This window comes from Lemur catta, chromosome 5 (genome assembly GCF_020740605.2).
Source record: "Lemur catta isolate mLemCat1 chromosome 5, mLemCat1.pri, whole genome shotgun sequence".
NCBI lineage: Eukaryota > Metazoa > Chordata > Mammalia > Primates > Lemuridae > Lemur > Lemur catta.
This window is the reverse complement of record NC_059132.1, coordinates 31,764,533-31,792,159: the sequence shown is the minus strand read 5'-3', so window position 1 is coordinate 31,792,159 and position 27,627 is coordinate 31,764,533. Positions and strand designations below refer to the sequence as shown.

Below are 27,627 nucleotides of genomic sequence, written 5' to 3'. Positions count from 1 at the left end.
CGAGGAGTTTGCCTTTGGAGAGGAAAACAATAATAGAATAATACTTTTGGCTGACATTAATTGAATCCTTACTAGGTGCCATGCACTGGTCTATTGTAGTATTCAGTTTATTAACTGAATAATAAACACCCACTTATTCCTCACGAATCCCAAAGGGAAGGTACTATTATTAACACAGTTTTACAGATAAGAAGAAACCCAGAAAATTTAGGTAACTTCCCCAATATCACACAATTGATAACTGTTCAAGCTGGGATTGAATCCAGGCAGTGTAGCGCCCCACGCCTCATTCTTAACCACTTTCTATACTGAGAGTTCTAAGGAAATAGAGAAACTAACACTGAAGTCATAGCAAACAACCACAAGTCATATCTCAGCATTCTATGTTCAGCCAAAAGTGTGTGGAGCAGCCTGTAATAAAAACACAAGAATGGGCTGGGTGCAGTGGCTCACACCTGTAATCTTAGCACCCTGAGAGGTTGAAGCGGAAGGATTGCTTGAGCTCAGGAGTTTGAGACCAGCCTGAGCAACAGCAAGACCCTGACTCTACTAAAAATAGAAAAAAATTAGCTGGGCATTGTGGCGCGTGCCTATAGTTCAGCTACTTGGGAGGCTGAGGAAGGAGGCTCCCCTGAGCCCAGGACTTGGAGGTTGCAGTGAGCTACGATGATGCCACTGCACTCTACCTGGGGTGATGGAGCAGGACTCTGTCTCAAAAAAACAAACAAACAAAAAGAAAAAAGAAAAAAAAAACAAGAATGGACGTGACATAGCTTTGCTCTCAAAGAGGTTATATTCTAGAGTGAGACAGACAAATAAACCAATAAGACGAGTGATAAGTGCAGTGCTTATATTCAATGGACCATGGGAGCTCAGTGGAAGAAACAACAAATTTTGGGGAATGAAGGCCAGCCAGTCATTGAATAAGGGTCAGCATTCACCAGGAAAAGAAAAGAAATTCGAGGTACAGGTAGCAACATGGAGTCATGAAGAGACACACCACACTCAGGGAATGATACCATCACTCACGGATGGGAGTTGAGGTAGGAAAACCAGGGGGAGGACACACGTTGGGAAAAGCACTGAAACCCAAGCTAAGAATTTAGCTGTTAGTTAACAAGGGCTTTTTCTGCAGCTTTTCACGTGGGTTTTCCAGAATTGTCATGCCCCATGCCTCACCCCCTTCCTTTTGTGACAGCCACATCATCTGCAGGTCCCAGCTTCAGCACCACCTCTCAGGAGCCATCCCTGCCTTGGAGATGGCATCTTGGCATGCTCCCTTTTGTGACTTCTCCCTATTCTATTTCGAAGGTCACCAATTCTGCTCTAATTACCTATTTATTACCTGTATTCTCCACTAGACTAAAAAAGCTCTGTGATTCAGAGCTTTTTCTGACTGTTCACCACTATATTTCCACTGTCCAGAACATCTCCTAGCAATTAGTAAGCACTCCATAAATATTTGATGAGGTGAACATAAAAATAACAATTCAGATCCTTTGGCATGACATTCAACTCAACAAGTATTATAATTATGGATAAAGCATGAACCTGCCCTCAAAGTGTATGTGAGAGGGGGGAAACTTTTAATACACTTTCCTTGCAAAATGCATTTCAACCTTGTTGGGAAAACCAATGTAATGGTGTGACACAAGTTCACAATGACAGACGTTTTTCATTTACACATTACGAAACTGAGTTATGCTCCAGGAAGATCATTAAGAAATGCAGAAACACTTATCTCCAGCACAGGATTAAATATGCAACCTTGGAGTCAGAATTGTATGTTTTACAAGTAAACATGTTTAAAAGAGGATCTGTGACTGAGAAACTATTAACAGACTTTGCAGATAAAACACATCATGTTTTTTCGCTATGCAGGGAAAGGTTGACAATTCAGTTGGACATATCAAACATAAAATCTTGCAACCCTATAGAGAATGGTAGCCTCAATGAAGTGAAATATATTTTTAAATTTAAATTACATTTGTTGCCAAATATAGGGCAAAGTACACCATGTTCAGAAAAAGGGGATCAGAATGGTTAAAGGTCTGAAAAGTGTGGCTTACAAGGTTGATGGAAGGATCGAGGGATATTTGGCCTAATATTGGGAAGATTTGGGGACGACATAACTCTGTTTTGTTGTGGAGGATCCATAAAGATAACCTCTAGTCCCATTGGCCACCTAAGAGAAGTTGATATCTGCTCTTCCTGTCTGCCCAACACCCTTCTTTCCAGTGGGAGCTGCCAGTCTTTTACACCATATACCTCTGATAAAGCTGGCAGTTATGGTGCCTGACCTCTGCCCAGTGGCCAGCCTGTGTCATCCCCACACCACGGTAACCGGTCAAGGAAAGAGCGTCTGAGTCAGGCAAAGCCAACCAAAGTTCTCCCATGAGAAATAGCACTCAGGTTTCTCTTCCTGTGGACTCATGTTTTACGGATGGTTTAAGGCTCATGTTGCTTGTAGCTACTTTTCTTCCCTGGTGGAAGAACCCAGCCTGACAATGAATCCCACAAGAAATCAGAGCTGAGGGACTGCAATGGGACCAAAGAGTGACAGACTCAAAGAGAAGGACAGACACGGAGAAACAGAGGGGAGACAGGGAGAAAGAGATGTCAAGTTTAGACAAAGAAGAAAGGGAGACTGAGTTAGAGAGAAACAGAGGTGGATTAGAGGACACTGTTCAATTCCTTGAGAGAGGCCATGTCTGAAGCCAGCCTTTTCAGGTAATTGAACTAATCAATTTATTTGCTGTCACACGCTGTTGAAAGAGACCTGACTAATGCTTCGTTCAATACACAAGTTGGTAAGAACATCACATTCAGGCAATTCATCAGCATATATATGGTAAATACCATCTTCAAAGGCTTATTTAAAACATAAATTCAAAGTATATTTACATAAGTGTGCTTATTACACATGACGTGACTGGAATTTATAGGGCTTATTATCTACAGTGGTTACCTAAGGGCACACAGCTGTGGAGGCGGAAAGGGAGAATTCGGGACGTTTTTATGTTTTACTTGTGAACCGACGGCATTTTTTTAAATGCTGAGGTATTATTGTTATGATTTAAAAAATCTGTGATGATTAGAAAATAAACTGTTGAACTAGATCAATCACAAGGCCACGAACTGGGATGAGGTCAACCAAGATCAATGTGAGAAGCGATCCACCGACAGAGACGGTGCGGGCTCCTTTAGAAGGAGAATTGGAGGTATTTTGTGAAAAAATGGAGAGAACACACTGGTCAGAAAGATTTCCACGCTCCCCACCTTGCTCCAGCCTCACAGGGAACTCCCGGCACTGAAGCAGAATGTTTCTGGCAAGTTGAGGAATGTGCCATCCCAGGAACACTTTCTGCTAAAAGGCTCTTGTGAATGAACCTGCATTGGAGGTAATTACCTCCCAGCAAAAGGGAAAATTTAAGTTCAAAATATGTATTTCAGAAATTAGTAAACGCGAAGGCTTTCAATCAACCCCACTGACCACCAGGTCTGGGCTGCATTATACTCTGTGGCCCCCCCTAAATGACCAACCGTTAATGGTTTGGTAAAAATTCATTTGTGTTTTTTCTTTTTTATTCTCAGTCTTTCTCTGTCTCCCCCACACACTCATGTATGCCCAGATACATACATCTAAATATTTATTTCACAAAAGTGAAATTATGCTAAACATCAAAGTCTGAAACTTGCTTTTTTTCCCACCTCATTTAATACACCAGTGATATTTTCTAGGACAAAACACATAACTATTTCTCATAATTTTTAATGGCTGCATTTTATTCCACTTTAAAAACCAGTACTCTGTTATGGTTACTTGGTTGGTTTTCATTCACCATAGAACTTTATTTTTTTTAAAATCAACTGTACTATAAAGTTTTTAATGCAGCTTGGATCTCCCATGAGCCATACTATGTAATGCATTTATATTTTCATTGTGCTTTGGAAATTATTTTTAAGGAGGCATTAAACTTTCATTAACGGAATTCAATTCCCAAGGCACCAGGAAGCACAGTGAGTTGAGAATGGCAGTTGGGAAAATGCAATTTGTAATATCAAAGTTCTGCATTTTAGTTTGATCCGGGAGCCTGCCATCTGGGGGGGAATTGGGAATCGAAGTGAGCATTCTTACTCAAAAGGTTCTCTCATGTATCAGTCATCCCAGAAGACTCACACGGCAGCTCTAGGGAGGACAGGCATCTTGCCAGGAATGGCTAGCGATAACATCACACCTCGCTGAGATACTCACTCTGTGCTTTGGCCCATCCTGGCTGAGCTCAACTGTCAGGCTGGGAAGGACACAGCAAAAATAGAAGCTAGATGATAAATAAAACCATACATTTCCAGGCTAAGGTGTTGCTCTGCAGTATTCAGGATGGATCCTCCAGCCCAATAAGAATATCACTCCAATAGATTGGAGGGGGACAGGAAAGCTGGAGGCAAGTCACCCATGCTTCTGGAGGTAAACAGAACCAGACAAAACCGTCTGATATCTTACTTATGGTAGTGGAGTTTTTGACATCCATTACTAGAGAAAGAAATGGAATTATTGGCAGCAATGTTCACAAAGAGAATATGCTGATAACTCCATTTGTTCCATAATGTTTACCAAATACCTAAATAAGCATTTATGCAATTACTGGTTGATTGTCAATCTCCCCATTAAAATGCAAGTTCCATGAGGGCAGGGACCTTGTCCTTGTGCAGAGCCTTGAGCTTTCTCCCACTGGGGAAGAGACACTTAAGAAGAAATCACAGAGTTGATTTCAATCACTGTTGCAATGAGTTCCACAAAGGAAAAAAATGGGTTTGATAGGGTCAGAGAAGACTTCTGCAAGGAAGAAACGATTGAGCTAAAATCTGAAGGACACACAGGAGAGGAGAGGGCAGAGGAACTTTCCAGGCAGAGGGAGGAGCCAAGGCTCTGAGGTTGCTAAGCATAGAGCACCAGAGAAAGAGAAAGTAGGCAAGGGTGGCTGGAGCCTCCGTAGGAGCCTGGGAAGGGCATGCAAGGAGGTGGAGGATGTAGATGTGAAGCAGACTGTGAAAAACCCCCCAGGAGTCTGGTCTTGATCCTCAGAGCAATGAATAGCCACTGAGGAGCGTTAAGCAAAGAAGCAACGGGATCAGAGCAGCACTTTTACAAACTGGCTATTCGATCTTGTGAATGGCAAATGGATTGGAGGGGGATAAAATAGATTTGGAGAGAACATTTAGGAGGATGTTGCAGTGATTTATGCAAAAGATGATATTAGTTTAGACTACGATGATAGAGATGGAGAGAAACAGACTAGATCTATTTAGGAAGGAAAAATCAATAAAACTTGTCATTTAAAGGTTAGGGATAAGAAAGAGTATGTAGCCACTGGAGCAGCTACTCACTGAGGAGGTCCAAGTTTGGGGACATTATGGATATAGATAGTTAAGAGAAAGTGAAATTGACAACAACATCCACTAACATGGAATACTGGGCCAACCTGGGTCAAAACTATGCCTTAAATGGATTATCTAATGTAGTCCGAACTGTGATCCTATAAAATAAGTGTGATCCTCCCCATTTTTAGAGACAAGAAAACTCAAAACTCAAATTCAGAAAGGCTTAGTAGTAACTTATTACCATGTTTAGAGCTAAAAGTTGGAAGAGCTGGGATTTGAAACCAAATCTCTTCAGTTCTAGAGCAGAGGGTTCTTAATGACCAACTTCATCTTGCTTCATGACAACTCAGGCCTACTCAAGGAAAGTTTCCTGGTGTCAAAAGAATGTGAGCACAAATCTGGAACTCTGAGGCCAAACCTTCCTAGACAAACTCCAGACCTTCTTTCAGGGCTGCCCAGAGGAAACTCTCCATACTAGACAGGTGACTCTGCACCTTCCCCCACTCTTAACTCCTACCTGGCTTTTCTTCCCTTTGCTTTTACCCAGACCTCAAGGTTACCTCAGGCTTCCCTGTGTCCCCAGCCTTGCCTTCTCCAGGTTCCTATAATACTCCCCATCTCACCACTCATTTCAGCAACACTCATATGCAGGTTACCCAACATGATTTTCATAGGTTTTCAACTCCCTTAAATGTTATTTTCTACAATGTGAACTTTCATACAGTGTATACTAACTGCCTTAAAAAAGTCTTTCATGCAGTGAAGTCAGACTATTGTAAACACGCCAATAAACACAAATATCAAACCATGACATCAGATGGGTCTGGCTGCAGGCCAACAGTTAGATTTTACCAGTGTCATTATCTCTAGCTATATAATGGAGTCTCATTATACATGCATTTAATTTAAGCACATTCAACTATATGTTATCAGCAAAGTGAAAGAGAAAGAACAATTTAAACAGAAGAGGCCATTACATCTGCCATTTCAATCAATGCACATGTGTCCCAAGAGATAGGAGATGAATCCACTGTCCCATGAATTGGTTTCAGGTTGTAAGCACCTCTCCCAGTGTGAGTGACTCTCTGGGAGGACTATGATTTTAGTGTTTAAAGGTAACTATTTTAGATATTTTAATTCCAAAATCTCTAATTTCACTCAACTACTTTTCCCAACCATCAAAGAAACAACGATCTATCCCAAGACTAGAGGAAATTGTGGGTCTGTTGACTGCTAAAGAGATAGTAAGAGATCATCCCTGCTAATTCTGATATTAATAACATGTAATCTTCACCATACACTTTCTTTTAGTAACTATCCCCTAAGATACAACTACACTGACAGCAGCATATGTTCATGTAATCATCTGACTTTTAAATTGCATTCTTCCTTTATTATTGAATACAAATGAGCGGGAATTGGAAAATGAAAAGTGATGATACAAGCGATAAATATACATCTCCAACAAATGAGGCAAAGATGGAAATCATTAAACCTCCTGAAGTCAAAAATAAAGAAAAAGAGTAAAATTATGCAACATGAATGAAATTCTAGACTCAAGTCCCCAAACCATGCAATTATTGGAAATTTTATTATCATCTGTAACTTTCTGGAAAAGAAGCTCCACAATGACATGCACATACCTAAACATGTATACAGAATTATTAACTAGGCATATTTTCAGGAAAAGGTCATGTTCAAACATAGGACACTATCATTCTGAACTGTCCTCGCTGCCCTCTGGGCAGAGATATTAATTCTTGCCACTTAGCTCCCTCAGGATGGTGTTCATGCCATCAGTATAAAATTTAGAACTCTTTAGAAAACTTGATTGTTGGTACCTATTGCTATTTAGATTGTAAGCTCCTTGCAGGCAGGTTGTAGGTCTTACTAACCTGTTTCTGCAGTGCCTTAGACAGGGGCTTGACTACAAAAGGGCCTTCTGCAAAGGGTGGAGAGTGAATGAATAACTGAATTATCAAATTTACCTCTTTGAGATCCATTTCCTCCAACGAATTAGAGAGGAAAGAAAGATACTGCACAAAATCCACCAGGTCATGGTCCCCAGCACGGAGCTCACTACGCACTGTCCTTACCTATCCAGGGAAATGCAGCACAGGTGGAAAATCGATGCCGTTGTAAGCAAGACGTCTAGAGATGTCCGGACAAGGCAAAACATCTCCCCATAAATCCAGATGTCTTGAACCAGCTCAATGGCACCAAAGGGCATCACCAGCACGGAAACCAGCAGATCCGCAAAAGCAAGAGATACAATGAAATAATTGGTTTTTATTTTCCTGTGAGTGGAAAGGTGTGAGAGAGGAGGCAAGGGAGGGAGGGAGAAGAGAGCAAGAGAGGACGCGGGGGAAATGGAAGCAAAGCAAGAAGGAAAGAAGGGAGGGAGGAAAAGGAAAGAAAAGTCACATGTTTAGCGCATTCTGTGAAATTCGGTTTCCCCTTCTGTAATGTGGCTGAGACAACCTTGCATGGTCCGGCCTCTTCTGACCTCTCCAGCCCCACCTTATGCCCAAAGCCCTCCCTTTCCTCTCCCCTCTGGCCACCCCAGCCTGATCTGAGTTCCCTGAGCACACAGCTCCCTCCCCCGGGTGCCTTCCTGCAGGCGCTCTCTCCTCCAACCATAGATCCGGTTACCAGTACCTGCTGCCTGGCCCTCTGTCTTCGGGCATTCTCAGGGAACCCTGCCTAGGAGCTCCCCTCACAAACAGTAGTCACATGTCACCGTTTTCCCCACTTAGACTGACTACTGTGTGCCTCACCTTTGTGACACTGGTCAGAATTACACTTTTATACTTAATTTGCATCAGCATTGGATCAGTGCATGTCTTGCTTAGAGAGGAACAGCTGCCTTTACCCTTTTTACGGCACAGTGGCTCTCACCTCAGGCTGCACACTAGAATCACCTGGTGAATTTTAATAAATATGGATGCCCAGGTCTCACCCTAGATCAATTAGTTCAGGAGCTATGGAGGATTAACACCCTGCTCCTCAAAGACTGCCAGACAAAATATAGGTTGCCTGATTAAATTTGAATTTTAACAAAGAATCATTCCTTTTTAGCATAAATATGTCCAAAATATTACATGGAACACACTGATCATACATAGTGGTTCTTTTTAAAGTGCTTCAGTTGATTCTAATTGTAGTCAGAGTTGAGACTGATGAAGTAGAAAGAGTAGAAGATACAGGTTTAATTTCTAGTTCAGTCTCTTCTCAGCCATCCCTTCCCTGAACCATTGATAAAACAGAGAGGTTAGATCAGATGGTCTCAACAATTGTATATATAGTGATCACTACTATTAAAAAAACAAATACAACGTTGAAGAAAAGACAGGATGGACATAGACTGAAGTGTTTACACTCGTTAGGTGAGAGTTGCAAGATTATGTGTGATCTCTTTTTCCCTGTTTTTCAAATACTCTTCCCGTGAATGTTTTCCTGCTTAATTACAAATTATAATGAAACGTTCAGACTCAACTCTTCTGGGAGAGCCTGGAATTCCGCCCATGTTATCTCAAGAGGGTCCCCCGTGCTGCTCACCTGAGCTGCCTGTCCCTGCACACGGCCACCATCACCAGCAGGTTCCCCAGGATGGCCATCAGGATAACCGCCGAGAGAAACGTGAGCAGCACAACCTTCTCCACTGACCCGAAACCCTCCTTGGAACTGGAAGACACGCACACATACAAGCACAGAGAGTTGAAGGATACACGGAGACACAGGAAAGAAAGTCCATCTTCTCCTGCTTGACCTTCAGGAAGGTAACTTCACCATCAGCAGCTGCAACACACACTTACTGTGCACCAAGGTCTGAACTCTTCACTTGGCGTGTTTTCCTGGTTAACTCCTACATAATAAGGAGGAAGAAGCTCAGAGAGGTGAATTAACTAGCCTGGGATGGCACAGCTGTCCTCCATCTGAGAACTCGTGGCTTTCTTTCAGAGCACTTGGCTCAGTTTGTACTCAGACATCAGGTTGATTCCCGTTTGTGTACATACCTAACTAGATTGTAAATACTGAATGAATAAATGACAGTAACTAGAACCAGGGTCCACACGAAGGCAAAGCCATCCTGTCTTCAATGTCCCATTCCGGCACAGGTGGAAGCTGCTGTTTGCAGGTGTGCTGCCCCAGGGGCACAAGATCATGGCTTGAAGGTTATTCTTCCATCAGTTCACCTGGACAAACTGATCTCAGTTTGTCTGTGAAGTCCATTGGAAAGACAGAGGCCAATCAACAAGCTCAATGATTCCTCTCACTGACCTAAACCAAGTTTCTTTTGGTGCCCACCACATGCGATGATTTTAACAGTTCAGACTTGTGTAATTGTCAATTTCAGCATCTGATTTGATTCTACAAATGTTGCCTTCCCCGTGTACACTCAGCATTTTGTTTTATTAACTTGGAAGTGAAGATCCTCTATCAATGGCAGCGTATCATCTGCAGGTTATTCAGAAGCTATAGAAATTTTTTCTTTTTTATAGTGTAATAAAATGTTCTTTAAAACATGAAGTTTCAAAGGATCTTAAAACTCCCAAACCCAGACCCCACATTTCAATATGGGAAAACTAGGGCCCATAAAGGGGACCTGAGTTGTCAGAACACGTTAGTGGCTGGTCTGGGAGAGGCTGCTCTCCTCTGAGACCACCACTGAGAACACGGAGTCCCAAGAATCAAGAATGATCTGTCTTTCCTGAGTGTCTCTGACTGAAAATCAAGATGGCTACTGGCCCCAAATGGCAGTGGCCCGCTAATCCTGGCCTTGTCCTTGTCCAAAACCTCTTCCATTCGGCTAGCATAGAATACAAGGTGCCAGCTGGAATAAGGAACCAGTCTCAGAGTGGCTGGAGAATGAGAAAGTCTCTGTACTCTGCTGAGAAGTGTTTTTATAGATTGATTGATTGAAGTGTTTAGGGCTGGGGTTCAGATGAAAAGAAAATTCCAGGTGTGTTCATCTAAATCACCCTTCCACACTTAAGTTCCAACTATCAACAGTACACACGTTGGACAGGGAAGATTTAATTCAATGAGGAAAAGCTCTCAATAGGGTGATGTGGCCACCAAAAATTAATTTACCCTTAGGCTATGTTAATGGAGGTAAAGTGCCTGACAAAGGAGGTGATAGTGGTTCTTTTCCTTGTCCTTACAGAGGCTCTGACTCAGAGACCCTCTCTGAACTTCTCCCCTCTCAGGGCCTCTGTATGTGATGCACCTTCTTTCTGGCATGCTCCTTCAGTGTCTGGCTTCTTCTTGTCATTGAGGTTTCAGATTAAATTTAATGCCCATATAATGTGCCCTGGCCAGCAAACATTTTTCATTTTCTCTATAGCATTCATTATTATCTGAAATCACTTTTGTCATTAATTATTGTGTGTGCTCCTCCCCAACAAGTTGACTTTTGGTTATCTTTTTCGTAATTCCTAGTGCCTGGCACAGTGTGTAGTCTACAGAATGTGTAGCATATAGTAATATGTAATAGATAGTAAATGCTCTGTTTTTTGCTGATTGAGTAAAAGAGAGACATATTGTGCTCGTAATGGTAAGGTTTATTATTCAATGTCTCTGAAGACTGGTTGAAAGTACAGAAGAGATTCTACCTGGAGAAGAGAAAGTCCAGGGATGAGACACAAAAGCTACTTTTAACTATCTGAAGGGCTGTCATTTGAAATAAGAGAGTATTTATGCATTCATTCATTCAATGATATTTTCTGAGTACTCTGAACACCTACTATGTTGTATGCCCTAGGGAAACAGAAATCAGCAAAACAGAGAGCAGACAATAAATAGATACAGAAGAAAATATATAAGTATTTAAGAACACCTGGATGACAATGAAATATAACTTTACATCCATCAGGGTGGCTATTATTAAAACAAAATAAAATAAACAAAAAAGAACAAAAAGTATTGGCATGGATGTGGGAAAACTGGAACCCTCGTCCATTGCTGGTGGGAATGTAAAATGGTGCAGCCACTATGGAAAAGAGTTTGGTGATTTCTCAAAAGGTTAAATATAGAATGACCACATGGTCTAGCAATTCAATCCTAGGTATATAACCAAAAGAACTGAAAGCAGGTACACAGACAGATGCTTATATACTCATGTTCTATGCCAGCATTATTCACCATGGCCCAAAGGTGGACACAATCCAAGTGTCCATTAATAGATAAGTGAATAAATAGAATGTGGCATATACATACTATGGAATTTTATTTCTCCATAGAAAGGAATAAATTTCTGATACATACTGCAACATGGATGAACCCAGAAAACATTACTCTCAGTGTAATAAACCACACACAAAAGAACAAATAGCATATAATTCCACTTATATGAGAGTCCTAGAATAGGCAAGTTCATAGAGACAGAAAATAGAATAGTAGTTCTCTGGGACTGGGGCTAGAGGGAAATGGGAAGTTATTATTTAACGGGTGCAGAGTTTCTGTTTGGGATGACGAAAAAACTCTGGAAATGGATAGTGGCACACCATTGTGAATTGTTCTTAATATCACTGAATTGTATGCTTAAATGATTATTTTATATACTAATGGTAGATTTTATGTTCTGTATATTTTATCACCGTAACAAAAAGAATACGAGAGTGACCACATATGAGGATACTGTATGGGGCTCCTGTGTTGGGAGCAGGCTGGTCTGGCTGGTTTTAGGTCCCTTTTTTGTCTATGGTCTATGATTTAAACATACCCTAAAACATGGATTCTCCATCAACCACACTCACACCATTAGAACCATCTTTCCTGTACTGTCTTTTCTCTTATAGGAGAAGAAAACAGATTCATCATGTCTGTGATGGACATTCCTGGCTCCAGAGAAAGTATATTTCAAATTAAGTGGGAACGAGGGTCAGAAAGTACCAAGTTCAATGTTACGGTTCATTCGTGGTATGACAATTAAGAGCTAGAAACAGCTAAACTTTAAACTGTGAGTGATGAGCAAAATTTAGCCACAGAAGAAGATTTTTTAATTAGGCAGAACTGTCCATTGAACCAAACGTAAGTCCAGTAATGATAATTAAAATAAACTAGCAACTACTTTTGCAAAATCCATGTTAGAGCCTTGACTTGCCTCTGATACCCTCCAGGAATACTGTTAACCACTGTCAGACAGTTCTCATCTGGCTAAGGAGCTGTCCACTCCACTAAATTGTTTCCTTGACAGCTATTCTTATGAGAAATCTTGCTTTCTCTTTCCTTTTGCTTTTTCAGTGATCTTTTGATCCATTAAAAAACAAACTTCACAAACTTGCAGGCTGTATTTGCCATTTTTCTCTGAGTTTATGAAAGAAAACATAAAGACATTAATTCTGGATAAACTTCCACATAGGTTATTGTATATAAAAGTGGATTGTAAGTGACAAAGTATAACACAAATAAGAATTATTGTTATTAATATCAGAAGCCCATACAGGGACAATAGCAAAGGAAGTCTTAGGTTATGTTTTGTTACACATGTACACATACATGCATGCGCACACACACGCACACACACTCTAATACTTTTTGAGAATCAAGAATATGTTTTTTACTGTTTTTGTGCTGGTTTTGTTAATAACCAGCTGTGTGACTTCAAAAATACACTTGCCTTCTTTAAGCCTCAGTTTCTTCATGGATCAATTGAGAAAGTTAGATTAAATTTCTCATTCATCAAATATGTACTGAGTGCCAACTATATGCCAAGCACCATGGTCAGTACTGGATACAACAGTAAAGAAAATGGACAGAATCTCTGCCCTCATGGAGTCCATACTGTGAATGGCAACACACAAGCAAGTGTATGATTAAAGAAACAAATATAGCTTGTGATCAGTGATTCAAAGTCATACTTCTCCAACTTTAACGTTTATATTAATCCACTGAGGATCTTCTTAAATTGCAGATTCTGATTCTTTAGGTCTGGGAGAAAGTCTGGGGTTCTTCATTTCTAACAAGCCCCCAGGCATTGCTTATGCTGTTGGTTCCTGAACCACACTTGGACTAGCGGGACTATAAAAGGCACAAACATGACAGTGTGATAGAGAACACACTGGGTTAGAAGGAAATGTTACATAGTCAGAGAACTGCAATACTAAGACATGCAGTAGAGAAGGAAGAACCAATTGAGGAGATGGAGAAGGACTATCCAGGATATTTTAGGGACACCAGGTGAGTGTGGGATTGTGAAAACCTAGAGCAAAAAAAAATTTCAAATGAAAAGAAAAATTGGAATTAGGAACTAGGCATTACTATGGGGCCATCTCTGGGAATGACAGGAGGCACAGTAACTAGAGCAATTCTTATTTTATCTTTTAAGCTTTGCAATAAAATTATGTTAGACAAGAGGCCTCCACCATTGCACCAATGATCTCTGCAGAAAGTGCCTCCCCTTCCACCTGCTATGAGTGCCACAGCACATCCACAAAAGATCCCATTCCTCCTTGCACAAGTGCTTTATTCCCCCATCATGCCCCAGACTGCACAGTCCTGTGTGAAAGAATTACATGTTAATTACAGAAAACGTTGTTTCATTTTCTTACCAATCAAGAGTCAGTGAGAAAAATGCAAAGGCATTCTGACTTAAGAGAGGGAACTTGCCCAAATTGGATGTTTTTCTACTGTAAATCTTATATTAACCTTATGTGTGAGGTCCCTGGTGTTTTCTCTACCCATAAAAGATGGGGCACTGATCAAAACGCTGTCAGGTTCTTCTCAGCTTGACTAAACTTCAGACAGGATTTTTCCTGATTCTACGCTCTGCACTCCCTTTTCTTAGAGAATTTACTTTAAAAAATCTGTAATTGTAAATTCTTTCTCTGACCCTTTGGAATGTCAATCACCGCCACTCACCAGTTTTACAAGCTAGGACTGTGCTTCTCAAGGACCCGGGAGCCATCCCTTTGAAATGAACCATCAGGGGAGACAGTGCCCCTGTCTCTCAGACTCCGTGAGAGGGTAGAAGCCTAGGTTTAGTGGGCACCTTGCTCCAAATTGTAAAGCTACCTCCTGTCATGAAGATACGAGAAAGTTTGCTTTTCCTTTGGGTCAGGCCAATTAGTAAACACAGATGGCCTATAATCCCCTCCCCACCAACTCCATTTCTTAAAAATTTCATGTCCTTTGTTGTAGTGAATCGGGGGCCAGACTGCTGTTCTGGTCTCTCTCCCTATTGCAGTAGCCTCGAAAAAAGTCACCTTTACTTATTTAACTTTGTCCAGTGGTATTTTTGTTTTGACGGTGTATATCATTTTTTGCAACTACAGATGCTTCTAGACTTACAATAGGGTTACATCGCAATAAACTCATTGTAAGTTGACAATATTGTACATGGAAAATGCATTTAATACACCTAACCTACTGAACTTCATTACTGTGCTCACAAATATGCTCATTGGCCTACAGTTGGACAAAGCCTTCTGGCAACAGAGTATACTGTATAGTATCAGTTGCGCAGCTGACTGGCAGCTGCAGCTCACTGCTGTTGCCCAGAGTGTACAAGCCTGGAAAAAGACCAAAATTGAAAACTGGAAGTAAGATTTCTACTGAATGCGTATCACTTTCCCACCATCATAAATTAAAAAGCCATTAAGTCAAACCATCGTAAGTCGGGGGCCGTCCGTACCGATGTTATGTGCGTACTTTCTTCATCATCATTACCATTTGCCATAAACAGAATCCATGACGGCTGGAGTACACAGAGGAGAGTGAAACTCAGATAACATTTGCATTGGTAATATGTCCTATGTAAATGAATTTTTCAAATACCTTTTTAATTAAAGTAGAAATAGTAGAGGCCATGAATATGTTAATTTTTTCCCTATAACCAATAATTAGAGCAATGCTGTAACCGTAACCTTTTTAAAGTGTGTGTCATTTCCTTTAAATACATGCACTTTTACCCCCTAAGTTTCTTGAAAGACTAAACATACAAATGGACAATGGCCAGACCACACGTAACAATGAAACTCTGCCTGACAATCTCTGTATCAGCCAGCCCAGCATGGTCAGGACTTATTCAACCACCACTAGCTTCCTTATTTTTTCTGTCCTATCTGCTTTCAAGTTAAGACAAAACACAGAACACAGAAATATGCTCTCCAAACCGATTACATAAGATGCCCTCCTTCTTGTTAGTGCACCTCCTGCTTCCCGGTGCCAACACCTCCAAACACAGCATATCTGAAGTCTTTTTTTTCCACTATGAAGCTTTTCTACTCCCCTGCCTGTCTTTGCATCTATGCTACATGCAAGGGGATGGTGACTGATGCTCTTGCTACTCACGCTCTGAATAAATTGCTTCTGTTTGCTCCCATTGGTATGGCTTTCATTTATTTCCACATTCCAGATATGTACTAGATGTTACGCTTATTTGGAATTCTATATTTGAGTGGAGAGAATATTTCTTATGATTTGGCTTATGTTAGTTTAGGTTTTTACAATAAGTTTTCAGGTCTCCGATCTAGCTTTTTTTCTTTCACGGAATGCTTTTTTTAACAAAAGGATTAAATAAGATAATTTGTATAACATTGTTCCATATAAGAAGCATCAGAACGGTAGAGTTTCAGAATCACCAGCCAGCATTAGGATCACCTGGAGGGCTTGGTTAAAACACAGATTGCTGGACCCACCCACAGTTTTGAATTCAGTACATTTTTAACAAGTTCCCGGGTAGTGCTGATACTGATGCCGGTCCAGGGACCGCATTTTGAGGACAACTGACCTAGAACCTTGTAAGCGATGCCCTTAATCTTAACCTTCATTCCTCCATTGCAAATTACTTTCTTTTGGTCCTCAGTTTGGAACTTAGCCCTTAGAAGTGGGTTGATTTTGACATCGACATATTGAGCACCTACCATATGGCAAACAATGCACCTAGGAGGTTTTTGAAGTTAGCTCATTTAATCTTCATACTTGTCATGTGATCTAATATCATAATGTCCCTTTTTCATAAGAAGAGACTGGAGCTCAGCACAGTCACGAGATTTAACATCCTACAACTACTAAGTGGTAGAGCTAGGGTTTAAACTCATCCATTCTGATTGTAAGTCCAGTGCTATTCCCACTAAATTTTAAACATGCTCATTTGAAATCAAATAAAGTTCCCTTTAAAAAAATAGGCATACTAAAGTTTTTTTATTTGTCTAGAAACTTAAGAACCAAAATGTTGATGATGACAGCTTAATATGTCTTTTAAAAATACGCTGGATATAGAACATAGTAGGAGAAAAAGGAATACATCCTATAGGACAGAAATTATGCATAATGAAGTTTCTATGTCATTCCAAAAGAATTCTTTCTGATTGTTTTTGAAGAAGCTATAGATGAGAGCAGGAGGGTAGGGAGGTGGTTGGTGCGCAGTTGGTAAAGGTTGGGTATTTCTGAACTGCTAACGTGGAGTAAAATCCTTGTGGCAAACTCTTAACAGACTTTTCAAAGACCTCTAAGATCACATATATTGCGCATGAGAAAAACTTTAAAGGTCAAAGAGTATCTGTCTGTATAGAACATAATGGAGGTAGAAGCTGCAAGGAATACAAAAGGTACCCAGATCAAAGACAGTGTTCTCTGAGGCCGTGCCTGAACGTAAAGCCACACCAGACAGATATGATAAGGCAAGATCTACACTTGGGAAGATGCCCATTGCTGCACCGAGTGTTAACTACCAGGGATTTCATCATTCTTGAAAATGAAATGCTACGTGATAGCGCCAGTAAGTTAGACCTTAGAGGTAGATCTCACCCTAAGAAATCCCAACTTCCGAAATTAAAACTGAGCAGAGGTAGATATTTTTTCCTTTATAATATCATTTCTTCTTTATATATGGAGTCAGTGTAGGGTCTCCAGTTTGTTTCGCAAACATTTCTTTACCCACAATTGTTCAGGAACATGCTCACGAGGCACAGAAATATCTTTCTTTGCACTGAAACACAGGGCATGTTTTCAGCATTTGGCTGATTCTTTCCTCGAAATTATTCCTGTGATTATGAGAAATTCCGCACGGGGAAAATGTGGACCACACGTGCTCTCTCCACTGTGGTCAATCATTTACCCCAAGGATAAGCACTCAAGGAAAAGTGGAATTTCCCACGCTCTGATAACCACCCTCTCTTTATCTCTCCGCAACAGCCGGCCTCCGACTCAGGGCCCAAGTGCTAATGGATCTCGAGCTGCATATTTTGCCAGGATCTTGGCTTGATGTCCCTAATATGTTTTCTCTTCTCACCACGGTCTCTGAAAAATTTTATGCCCAAAGCAAGGAAAAAACTGCTTAATGCTACTCTATTGCAGAAGTAGCCAAATCCAGCCCACTGCCTGTTTTAATAAATACAGTTTAATTAGGACACAGCCACACTCAATCATGTACGTGTTTTCTCGGGCTGCTTTGACACTAAAAAGGCAGAGTTGGGCAATATGACAGAAACTGTATGTCCTGCTAAAGCTGAAGCTATTTACTCTCTGATCCTTTATGAAAAAGTTTGATGACCCTGCTTTTTTGGAACCAGAGATAAGTTTGGTCTAAAGAATATGGTATAGAAATATTAAGACCTCTAAGAGCCTCTACTGAAAGGAGCCTATTTAACTCATTCCTCTGGATTCTCTCACTAAGTGGAAAGCATCACCATTCCAGTTGACCAAGCCAGAGACTTAACACCTTACTCCATTTTTTCTTCTCCTATACTGAAGTCATTATCCATTGTGAGGATCTCATAAATCTCTTCACTTCTCTCCCATTTGCTGTCAATCTCCTAATAGAGGTCTGTCTTTTATCTGTGCCTAGCCTACCACGACCACTCCTAGCACATTGCCTGCTCTGTCTTTAGTTATTAGCCTGTTCGACAGTTTCAGTTGAACATGTCCAAAGCTCATCTCCTGATTTCCCTCACCTCCAATCTGCTTCCTGTCCCAATAAGTAGCACATCTATTTTCCAGTTGCTCGGGCCAACCATCGTCGTTCTTAGCAAGCCTCTTTCTCTCAACCCTCACATATGGCAGCAAACCCCGTGAGCTCTGCCTTCGAAATGTCTCCTGATGCCGGCCCTTCACCAGCTCCTCCACCGCTACCACCCTCGCTTTTACTACATCACGCCTCACTGGGGTGACTGCAAAGGCCTCCCAACTGGTGTTCCTGCTTCCATTGTTTTCCACATTCAACCTACTCTTCACCCACTAGACAGAATGAGTTTTGTGAAATCCTTAGCTCGGGACACATCACGGCCGTACTCACGACCCTTGAGAGGGCTGCCTTGCCACTGAGAGTAAAGCCCACAGCCCTTTGGAGGACCTCAGTGAGCTCACAAGGCTGCCTATTGGCTGCTTCTGTGAATTCATCTCTTACCACTCCCTCCCTTCCCTGTGCCGCTCTAGCTAAGGAGACTTCCAGACTCCTCACTGCTCCCAGAATGAGCCAACCACACACCCACCTCAGGGTCTCACCTGATGCTCCCTCCACCAGGGTCTTTTTGTCCCACGTGACCAGAACAGCTCACCCCTCACTTCATTCATGTCTCTGCTCAGCTTCACCTCCACGTAGAGAACTTTCCTGACCACCCACATTTAAAATAGAACCTCCCCTGACTCCCTATTCTCTCTCATCTTGTATTACTGATTTTCAGGGCCGTTACCCGGTGTGCTCCCACACGAGTTAGAATGACTGGAATGTGAGATCACTGGACCAGGAACTTGCTCTGTTAAGTTTACCCATGTATTTCTAGCACCTAAAAGAGTACTTGGCACATACAAATGCTGAAAAAGTACAGTGGGCCCTCTGTATCTGTGGGTTCCACAGCCATAGATTCAACCAAGCAAGGACTGAAAATATTTTGGGAAAAAAATTGCATCTGTATTGAACATGTACAGACTTTTTTCCTTATCATTATTCTCTAAAAAATATGGTATAACAACTATTTACATCTCATTTACATTATATTGGGTAATCTAGAGATGATTTAAAGAAAATGTGTCATGTATACACAATGCAATTCTATTCAGCCATAAAAGAGAATTAAATCATGTCTTTTGCAGCAACATGGATGGAACTGGAGGTCATTATCTTAAGTGAAACAACTCATACATAGAAAGACAAATACCACATGTTCACACTTACAAGGAAGAGCTAAATAATGTGCACATATGCAAGCTGAGTGTGGAATGGTGGACAAGGGAGACTCAGGGGGTGAGAGGCTGCAGGGGCTGGATGATGGGAGGTTGCCTGTGAGTACCAAGTGTGTTGCTCCAGTGTTGGACGCACTGAAGGCTCTGACTTTACCATCATGCAATATACTAATGTAGCTAAATTGCACTTATACCTCATGAATAGATACAAATTAAAAAATGTGAAAAAATTTTTAAAGAATTTCCACATACAAAGTGAAAAAACTAAAAGTCTACTATAACAACCATGGGAAAAAACAATTTTTTAAAAGTATATGGGAGGATATGCATAGGTTATATGCAAAATACTATGCCATTTATATGAGGGACTTGAGTGTCCTTGGATTTTGGTACCCAAGGGAGGTGCTAGAACCAATCCCCTATGAGTACTGAGGGACAAATGTATTTGTGGGACGAATGCATGAATGAATGAATGAGTTACTTCTTAGTCACCTAATTGTCAATACCTTGACTCTTACCCTTCAACCATTTTCAGCACCAAAGTCAAAATATGTTGGTGTTTTTTCTCAGAATGAATTAGCTCATCTTTCCCCCTTGCTCAAAATCCTGTAATGTCTTCCCACTGTAATTTTGATAAAATAGCAAATCTTGACCTGGTTTTACCTGGTGCATGCTTACCTCTCCAGATTTATTTTTGACACTGCTCTATAACCAGCCCTGCCACAGAGAAGTCCCCAAATTCTCATTCAGGGAGATGAGACACACTTGTTAAGCCCCTTCTTTTCCTTCCCCTTCTTTGCCTGGCAAGCCCTTGCACGTCCTTTGGTCCTCAGTTTAAACATCTTATTCCCCGGGAAGCCATCCCTCACCCCAATATTGTCCTTGTTCTTTATGCTTTTATAGCATGCTATAATCACATATTATATAGCTTTTATCACACTACATTTAATTATTCACTTAAATATCTGTCCCTCCAACCACATTGTCTTACTCATTTTTGTATTCACAGTGCCTAGCACAACAAACACATGTTAGACAAGTAAAAAGATCTACAAGTTAGCCCTTGCCTGAAAGAAGTTTAAACTCCAGTCATTAACATAAAGAATTTTTTTCCCCTTTCTTCAACTCAATAGTTCTATTTAATCCTGTGTCTAAACCACTCCCTGAGTCAGGTGCTTTAGGACCACCAATCATCTCCTTAAGTTACAACTTATAGTTGTTGACATCGTATATAGACTTCTAAAGAGTTAACTAGTTTCTACGGAAAATAACAGAAGCCTTTCCCAGGCTGCACTCTGAAGGCTAACAATACTTCTAAGTCTATTTCTAGTCATCTTCTGGGCATCGAAGTTGTTGTAAGGATGGAAGAAATACATATAAAACACTTAGAATATTGCCTGGTGTGTAGTATGTGCTCTCTAAATGCTGGCCGTTGTTACTCGTCTTTTCTGTTCATTTCAAATATACACAAATGACACATTTGTCCTGGTCCTCCCGCTCACAGTATAGCAAGCAACTCAGGCCGGTCAGTGACTGATCATTATGACAGCATGTTGTAATTTGGCTGGGAGCTTTTGAAATGACAAGTATAAATAGCACCAGAGAAAAGAGATGGTGAGTAAGAATATCTTGGAGTTTTTCCAGGCATAACTGGTAGAAACGCAAATGTGATAGAGCAGAGAAGAAAAAGACTGTGCTGAAAGTTCACAGGAGATGGAGTTTAGAAGGTGGTTCACAAATGGAAGGGGTAAAAATTGGGGAACATAGGGAGCTGCCACAAGCATAAGAGAAGTAGGGAGTATCCAGTAGTTTGATGAGCCATGAGGATTTCGAAGAGAAAGTTTCTGCATTCTAGTTCACCATCAACATGCGTACACTCACTCACACCTGCATGCCCCGTCACACACACGATCCATAACAGAAGGCTGGGGATGGAGGAAGGCAAGTGGAGAACAATGGTGGGGATGCCCAGGGACCGTCAGACTGAAGTTCAGGTTCTCTACCTGAATCAGATTCTCCACTTACACCTTCTCCTCCTGCCCATGCTACTACGCATTCCTAGAGCCAAAGACGGTATTGTATAAAGCAGGCTCATTTAAAAATGCCTGCTATGGCATTCCAGCCAGGCAAACCTAAAAACTGTTTTATAGTACTTCATAAATGCATACCCAGACAATGCTTGTGACAAATGTTAAAAAAGACTTAAAACATTCATGCTCCCAAAATTCTACTTCTAAGAATTTATCTTAAGGAAATAAATCATTAGAGCTGTTCTTTAAAATGTCTGCATATTATTACTCACAATCATGTTGTTTATAATTGAAAACATTAGAAACAACCTAAATGTCTAAATTTGAGTATTGGTTACATAAACATTTTACACAGCCATTGAAATTTAGGTTTAAGAGAATATATATGAATATATATCCAGTGCACTATGATCGTGCCTGTGGATAGCCACCGCACTCCAGCCTGGGCAACATTTAAAAACATTTTTTTTAAATAAAAAACATACATTTATATACGGGTCGAGAAAAAATTGTTGAGAGAATTAACTCAGGACCTTTTTCTTAAAATCACAAAAAGACTAGAAGGAATGAAGAGTTACCTTGCTCTGCCATCCCAAGAAGATAACTAAGATTTAGATTCTGAACTCTTAGTAACTTTGGTCATATGTTTTTCAAGTTGCAGGGCTGAAGGCAGAAGTTTCTGGCACCAGAGAAAAATCACCTGACCTAAAGTCTAAATTAGCCAACTAGGATATAAGGAGGGAGGTTTGCAGAAGGCAAGGGTTTGCAGATTACAAGAATAGCAAGAAGGAACTCCACACTCACTCTCAGCGCCCACAGAGACCAACCGCTGGGATGGAAGACCCCAGTGTCAAGGTTCTCATGGAAGCAGCAGAGCCTCCTGCCCTCAAGGGACCTGCCGAGGAGGTGGTGACCAGTGTGAACTGAAAAGCAAAAGGTCCAGTTTGACTCAGAAAGAAGGAGAGGTTCACAAAACGTCTGAGGTTGAATTTCCCCTTAAAACCTAGCTTGAAAAGCTCATAGACAAGTTAACCAATTTAGAGATTAAAAGAAATGTGGCATTTCTTATACCTGAATGTTGCAGAGTAAAAATCAAATGCAAGCTTGGTATATGTATGTGATATACATATACATACATACATGCTTACATATATACAAATAAATATGTACAGGTAAATGATACATATAAAGTACTTAATATTTACACACATAATATACCAATATTTTTTACATATAACTTCATAGATTAACATTATATATATTCAACAGTTACCACAAGTTGATGTTACTCTAGAAAAATTTGAATTACTTCTTTATAATTTTTACCTTTCCCCAATACTTCCCATCAAATGTGTGTTACATTCTTAATGCACAAAAGTGATTTTTTCAAAATGCATTGCTTACATCTGGGATTCATCATAAAATTGCCTTGATAAGTATATTAAATCTGTACATACTGTTTCTCCAACCAGTTATTAAACTTATTAATTGGTCCACTTGATTGCAAAAAGTCTTTAATTGCAAATGTAGCTATAAACTGTAGAGCTTAAAGGAATGGATTTTTCTCCTAGTTTTTGCCCATCCACCTGAAGCTGCTATAAAGAAAGAATAACTTTAAAAGTTTTACAAATTCTTCTCCCCTTCTATAGATGTTTTGGAGTTTACAACTTTGTCCTGAATCTGACCACTGCTCATCAGTGGCACCACTAATATTAGTCCAAGCCACCATCATCTCTAACTTATTTCTTACAAGCTTCTTTCTTTCTTTTCTTTTCTTTTTTTTTTTTTTTTGAGACAGAGTCTCACTCTGTTGCCCAGGCTAGAGTGCCATGGCGTCAGCCTAGCTCACAGCAACCTCAAACTCCTGGGCTCAAGCGATCCTTCTGCCTCAGCCCCCCAAGTAGCTGGGACTACAGGCATGCGCCACCATGTCTGGCTAATTTTTTCTATATATATTTTAGTTGTCTAGCTAATTTCTTTCTATTTTTTTAGTAGAGATGGGGTCTGGCTCTTGCTCAGGCTGGTCTCAAACTCCTGAGCTCAAACCATCCGCCTGCCTCGGCCTCCCAGAGTGTTAGGATTACAGGCGTGAGCCACTGTGCCCGGACACAAGCTTATTTCTTACAATAAACTCCTGTCTTCGATTCCCACCCCTGATGACATATTTTCTACACAAAATCCAGAGTTATATTTCTGAAACCTAAGGCAGACAACATGTGTTTCCTGCTCAAACTTCTTCGATGGCTTCCCAGCCCATGCAGAATATCCCAAGTTCCATGACTTGCCAAGGTGCACAGAATCTGGCACCAGCAGCTGCTTTGACCTCAACTTCTACCACTTCCTCTCCTCACTCTGCTCCAGTCACAAGAGCCTCCACCGTGTTTCTCCAATATGTTGACTGCACTCTGACCTTTATACCTGTTTTCTTTTCTTTCTGGACTACCACCCCCAAATATTTATTGTGTTCCTTCCTTGTCTTTAATTAGGTCTCTGATCAAAGGTAGCCTCATCAAGGAGCACTTTCCTGACCATCCTAAGTAATGTAGCACACCTTGTCATCCTCGGATTTCCTACACCACTTTATTTTTCTTCATGGTATTTATCCAACATGTTCTTATGCTGCTTTGTTTTTCAGTGTCTATTAACTGCCTCTTCCCAATAGATTATAAGTGTCATGAAAACAAAGGCTTTGTTTTCTTGGCACATAATAGGTACTAAAAAAATATTTGTTTGAATGAGTTAAGCAATGAACGGTGTCATTATAGACTATCTTGAAAATGTGGTTATATCATCTGCTACAATAACATGTAGTTATTTATCCATCTTGACCAAAGTGTTGCTTTCAGATACTTCAATCATCTTTCAAATCAAACACTATCTTTTCTGCAAGATTTTACATATATTACATCCAACAGCGGCTACAAGAAGTCTGTCTTCTCCGACTCTGTTATCTTTTTCAAAACTCAGTGGAATTGGTTTTTTTTCAAAGTGTAGGGTTCTTAACCACCCTTAGTCCTATTTTTTTGTTCTTCCATAGGACTTATTCTATTATAAGACTCATTTTTTTCCCACTAATTATTTCTAGTTCAGATTCTCTTATCCCTTTAGAGATTTTTTTAAAAGTATAAATGTGCCTTTGGTAACCAATTAATCTATAAATCAATCAACTAACCAATCAATATTTATTACTTATTTACCATGCTTAGCCTTGGGGCCACAGTAGAGAAGGAAACAGATGTGGCCTCTGTCCTTATAGAGCCTGTGGTATGACATATATCATAAAGTGGCTCTTATTTTTCATAAGTTGTCCATAAGCTTACCTAAAAATGCACACATTTACAAGTAGTTAGGAAATGTAACCTCAAACCATGAGATATAATTTCTACCCATCAGATTGGAAAAACACAAAATTGCTAATCTTTTGAGTTGATGAGGATGTCCTGGAAGGGCATTCTCAGGACTGGCTGTGGGAGGACACATTGGCAAAGCTTTTGGGATGCTAATTTTGCAATATCTTTAAAATATTTGAATGCATATTTTGTACATATCTATTCTAGGGAAATGCTCCAACACGTGCTTTGGTGTCTAAGATGCCCATGGAAGGATGTGAGTTGCTATATTGCTTGTAAAAATGAGCACTTGGAAGCAGTATAAATACCCACAAATCTGTGAGTGATTAATTAAATCGTGACACATTGACATCCATAAATACTATGCGGATGCTAAAAAGGATAAGAAGGGATTCTCATACATGTAATGAAAAATAGAAAGACAAGCACTAGGTTTATAAACAACAAACCCACAGAAGTAGTTATAAAGTCAGAGCAGAGAGAAGAAGAGGTTTTTTTTTTTTATTTCAGCTCATTATGGGGGTACAATAGTTCAGGTTATACATATGGCCCATGCCCCTCCATCCCCCCGAGTCTGAGCTTCAATCGTGTCCATTCCCTAGACAGTGCACATCGCACTCATCACGTAGGTATGCACCCATCCCCTCCCCCACCCCCCCTAGTCAGAACTTCAAGTGTGTCCATTCCCCAGACAGTGCGCATCTCACTCATCCTGTAGGTATACACCTATCCCTTCCCCCCAGCCCCACATCTGTCCGATACCCAACTGGTGTTATTCCCAAACGTGCACTTAGGTGATGATCGGGGAAACCAGTTTGCTGGTGGGTACATGTGGTGCTTATTTTTCCATTTTGGAGATACTTCACTTAATAGAATGGGTTCCAATTCTCTCCAGGAGAACCAAAGAGATGCCATATCACCGTTTTTTCTTATAGCTGAGTAATATTCCATGGTATACATATACCACATTTTGGTAATTCATTCATGAATTGATGGGCATTTGGGTTGTTTCTACATCTTTACAATTGTGAATTGTGCTGCTATAAACATTCAGGTGCAGGTGTCTTTTTTATAGAATGACTTTTGTTCTTCTGGGTAGATGCCCAATAATGGGATTGCTGGATCAAATGGTAGGTCTACTTGAATCTGTTTAAGGTATCTCCATATTGTTTTCCATAGGGGTTGCACTAGTTTACAGTCCCACCAGCAGTGTATGAGTGTTCTTGTCTCTCCGTATCCACGCCAACATGTATTGTTTTGGGACTTTTTGATAAAGGCCATTCTCACTGGAGTTAAGTTATATCTCATTGTGGTTTTGATTTGCATTTCCCTGATGATTAGAGATGTTGAACATTTTTTCATATGTTTGTTAGCCATTTTTATATCTTCTTCTTTTTTTTTTTTATTTCAGCTCATCATGGGGGTACATAAGTTCAGGTCATATACATTGTCCATGTCCCGCCCATCCCCCTGAGTCAGAGCCTCAAGCGTGTCCATTCTCCAGACAGTGCTCCTGGCACTCACCATGTAGTCATACCTCCATCCCCTCCCCCAACCCCCCACCTCCCCGGGTCAGCACCTTCAAGCATGACCATTCCCCAGACGGTGCACAATGCACTCATCATGTAGGCAAACACCCATCCCCTCCCCCCACCCCCCGTCATCTCAGTCTGATATCCAATTGGTATCCTTCCCCGATGTGCATTTAGGTGATGATCAGGGAAACCAATTATCTGGTGAGTACATGTGATGCTTGTTTTTCCATTCTTTGGATACTTCACATAATATAATGGGTTCCAATTCTCTCCAGGAGAACCAAAGAGATGTCATATCATTGTTATTTCTTATAGCTGAGTAATACTCCATGGTATACATACACCACAGTTTACTAATCCATTCGTGGACTGATGGGCATTTGGGTTGTTTCCACATCTTTGCAATTGTGAATTGTGCTGCTATAAACATTTGGGTACAGGTGTCTTTGTTACAGAATGACTTTTGTTCTTCTGGGTAGATGCCCGATAAAGGGATTGCTGGATCGAATGGTAGGTCTACTTGAATCTGTTTAAGGTATCTCCATAATGCTTTCCACAAGGGTTGCACTAGTTTGCAGTCCCACCAGCAGTGTATGAGTGTTCCTGTCTCTCCGCATCCACGCCAACATGTGTTGTTTTGGGACTTTTTGATAAACGCCATTCTCACTGGAGTTAAGTGATATCTCATTGTGGTTTTGATTTGCATTTCCCTGATGATGAGGGATGTTGAGCATTTTTTCATAAGTTTGTTTGCCATTCTTATATCTTCTTTTGAAAAATTTCTATTCATGTCCTTTGCCCACTTTTTGATAGGGTTGTTTGATTTTTTCTTGCTGATTTTCCTGAGTTCTAAATAGATTCTTGTTATCAGACCTTTATCTGATGTGTAGTATGCGAAAATTTGTTTGATTCTTTCTTACTGATTTTCCTGAGTTCTAAATAGATTCTTGTTATCAGTCCTTTATCTGATGTGTAGTATGCGAAAATTTTTTCCCATTCTGTAGGTTGTCTGTTTACTCTCATAAAATTCACCACATAAATAGAAGCAAAAATAAAGATCCTAGGATCCTCTCAATAGATGCAGAAAAAGCATTTGACAAAATTGAACACCCTTTTATGATAAGAACACTTAACAAAATAGGCATAGATGGGGCCTATCTAAAAATGATACAAGTCATATATGACAAACCCATAGCCAACATCATA

At 40.5% G+C, this 27,627-nt stretch overlaps 1 protein-coding gene across 5 annotated transcripts in view; it reads right to left on the bottom strand.

Moving 5' to 3' along the window:
• Window positions 1–27,627, bottom strand: part of HTR4 (5-hydroxytryptamine receptor 4) — a 128,932-nt gene that overhangs the window by 60,139 nt on the left and 41,166 nt on the right. For 4 of the 5 annotated variants that reach the window (XM_045552711.1, XM_045552713.1, XM_045552712.1 and 1 more), the window contains exons 2-3: window positions 8,941–9,066; window positions 7,479–7,679 (exon numbers count right to left, since the gene is read on the bottom strand). In XM_045552711.1, coding sequence (XP_045408667.1) covers window positions 7,479–7,679; window positions 8,941–9,066 — 327 coding nt within the window. Of the gene's footprint in view, window positions 1–7,478; window positions 7,680–8,940; window positions 9,067–27,627 lie in introns of those variants that run through there. The other variant, XM_045552709.1, reaches the window with a different exon arrangement.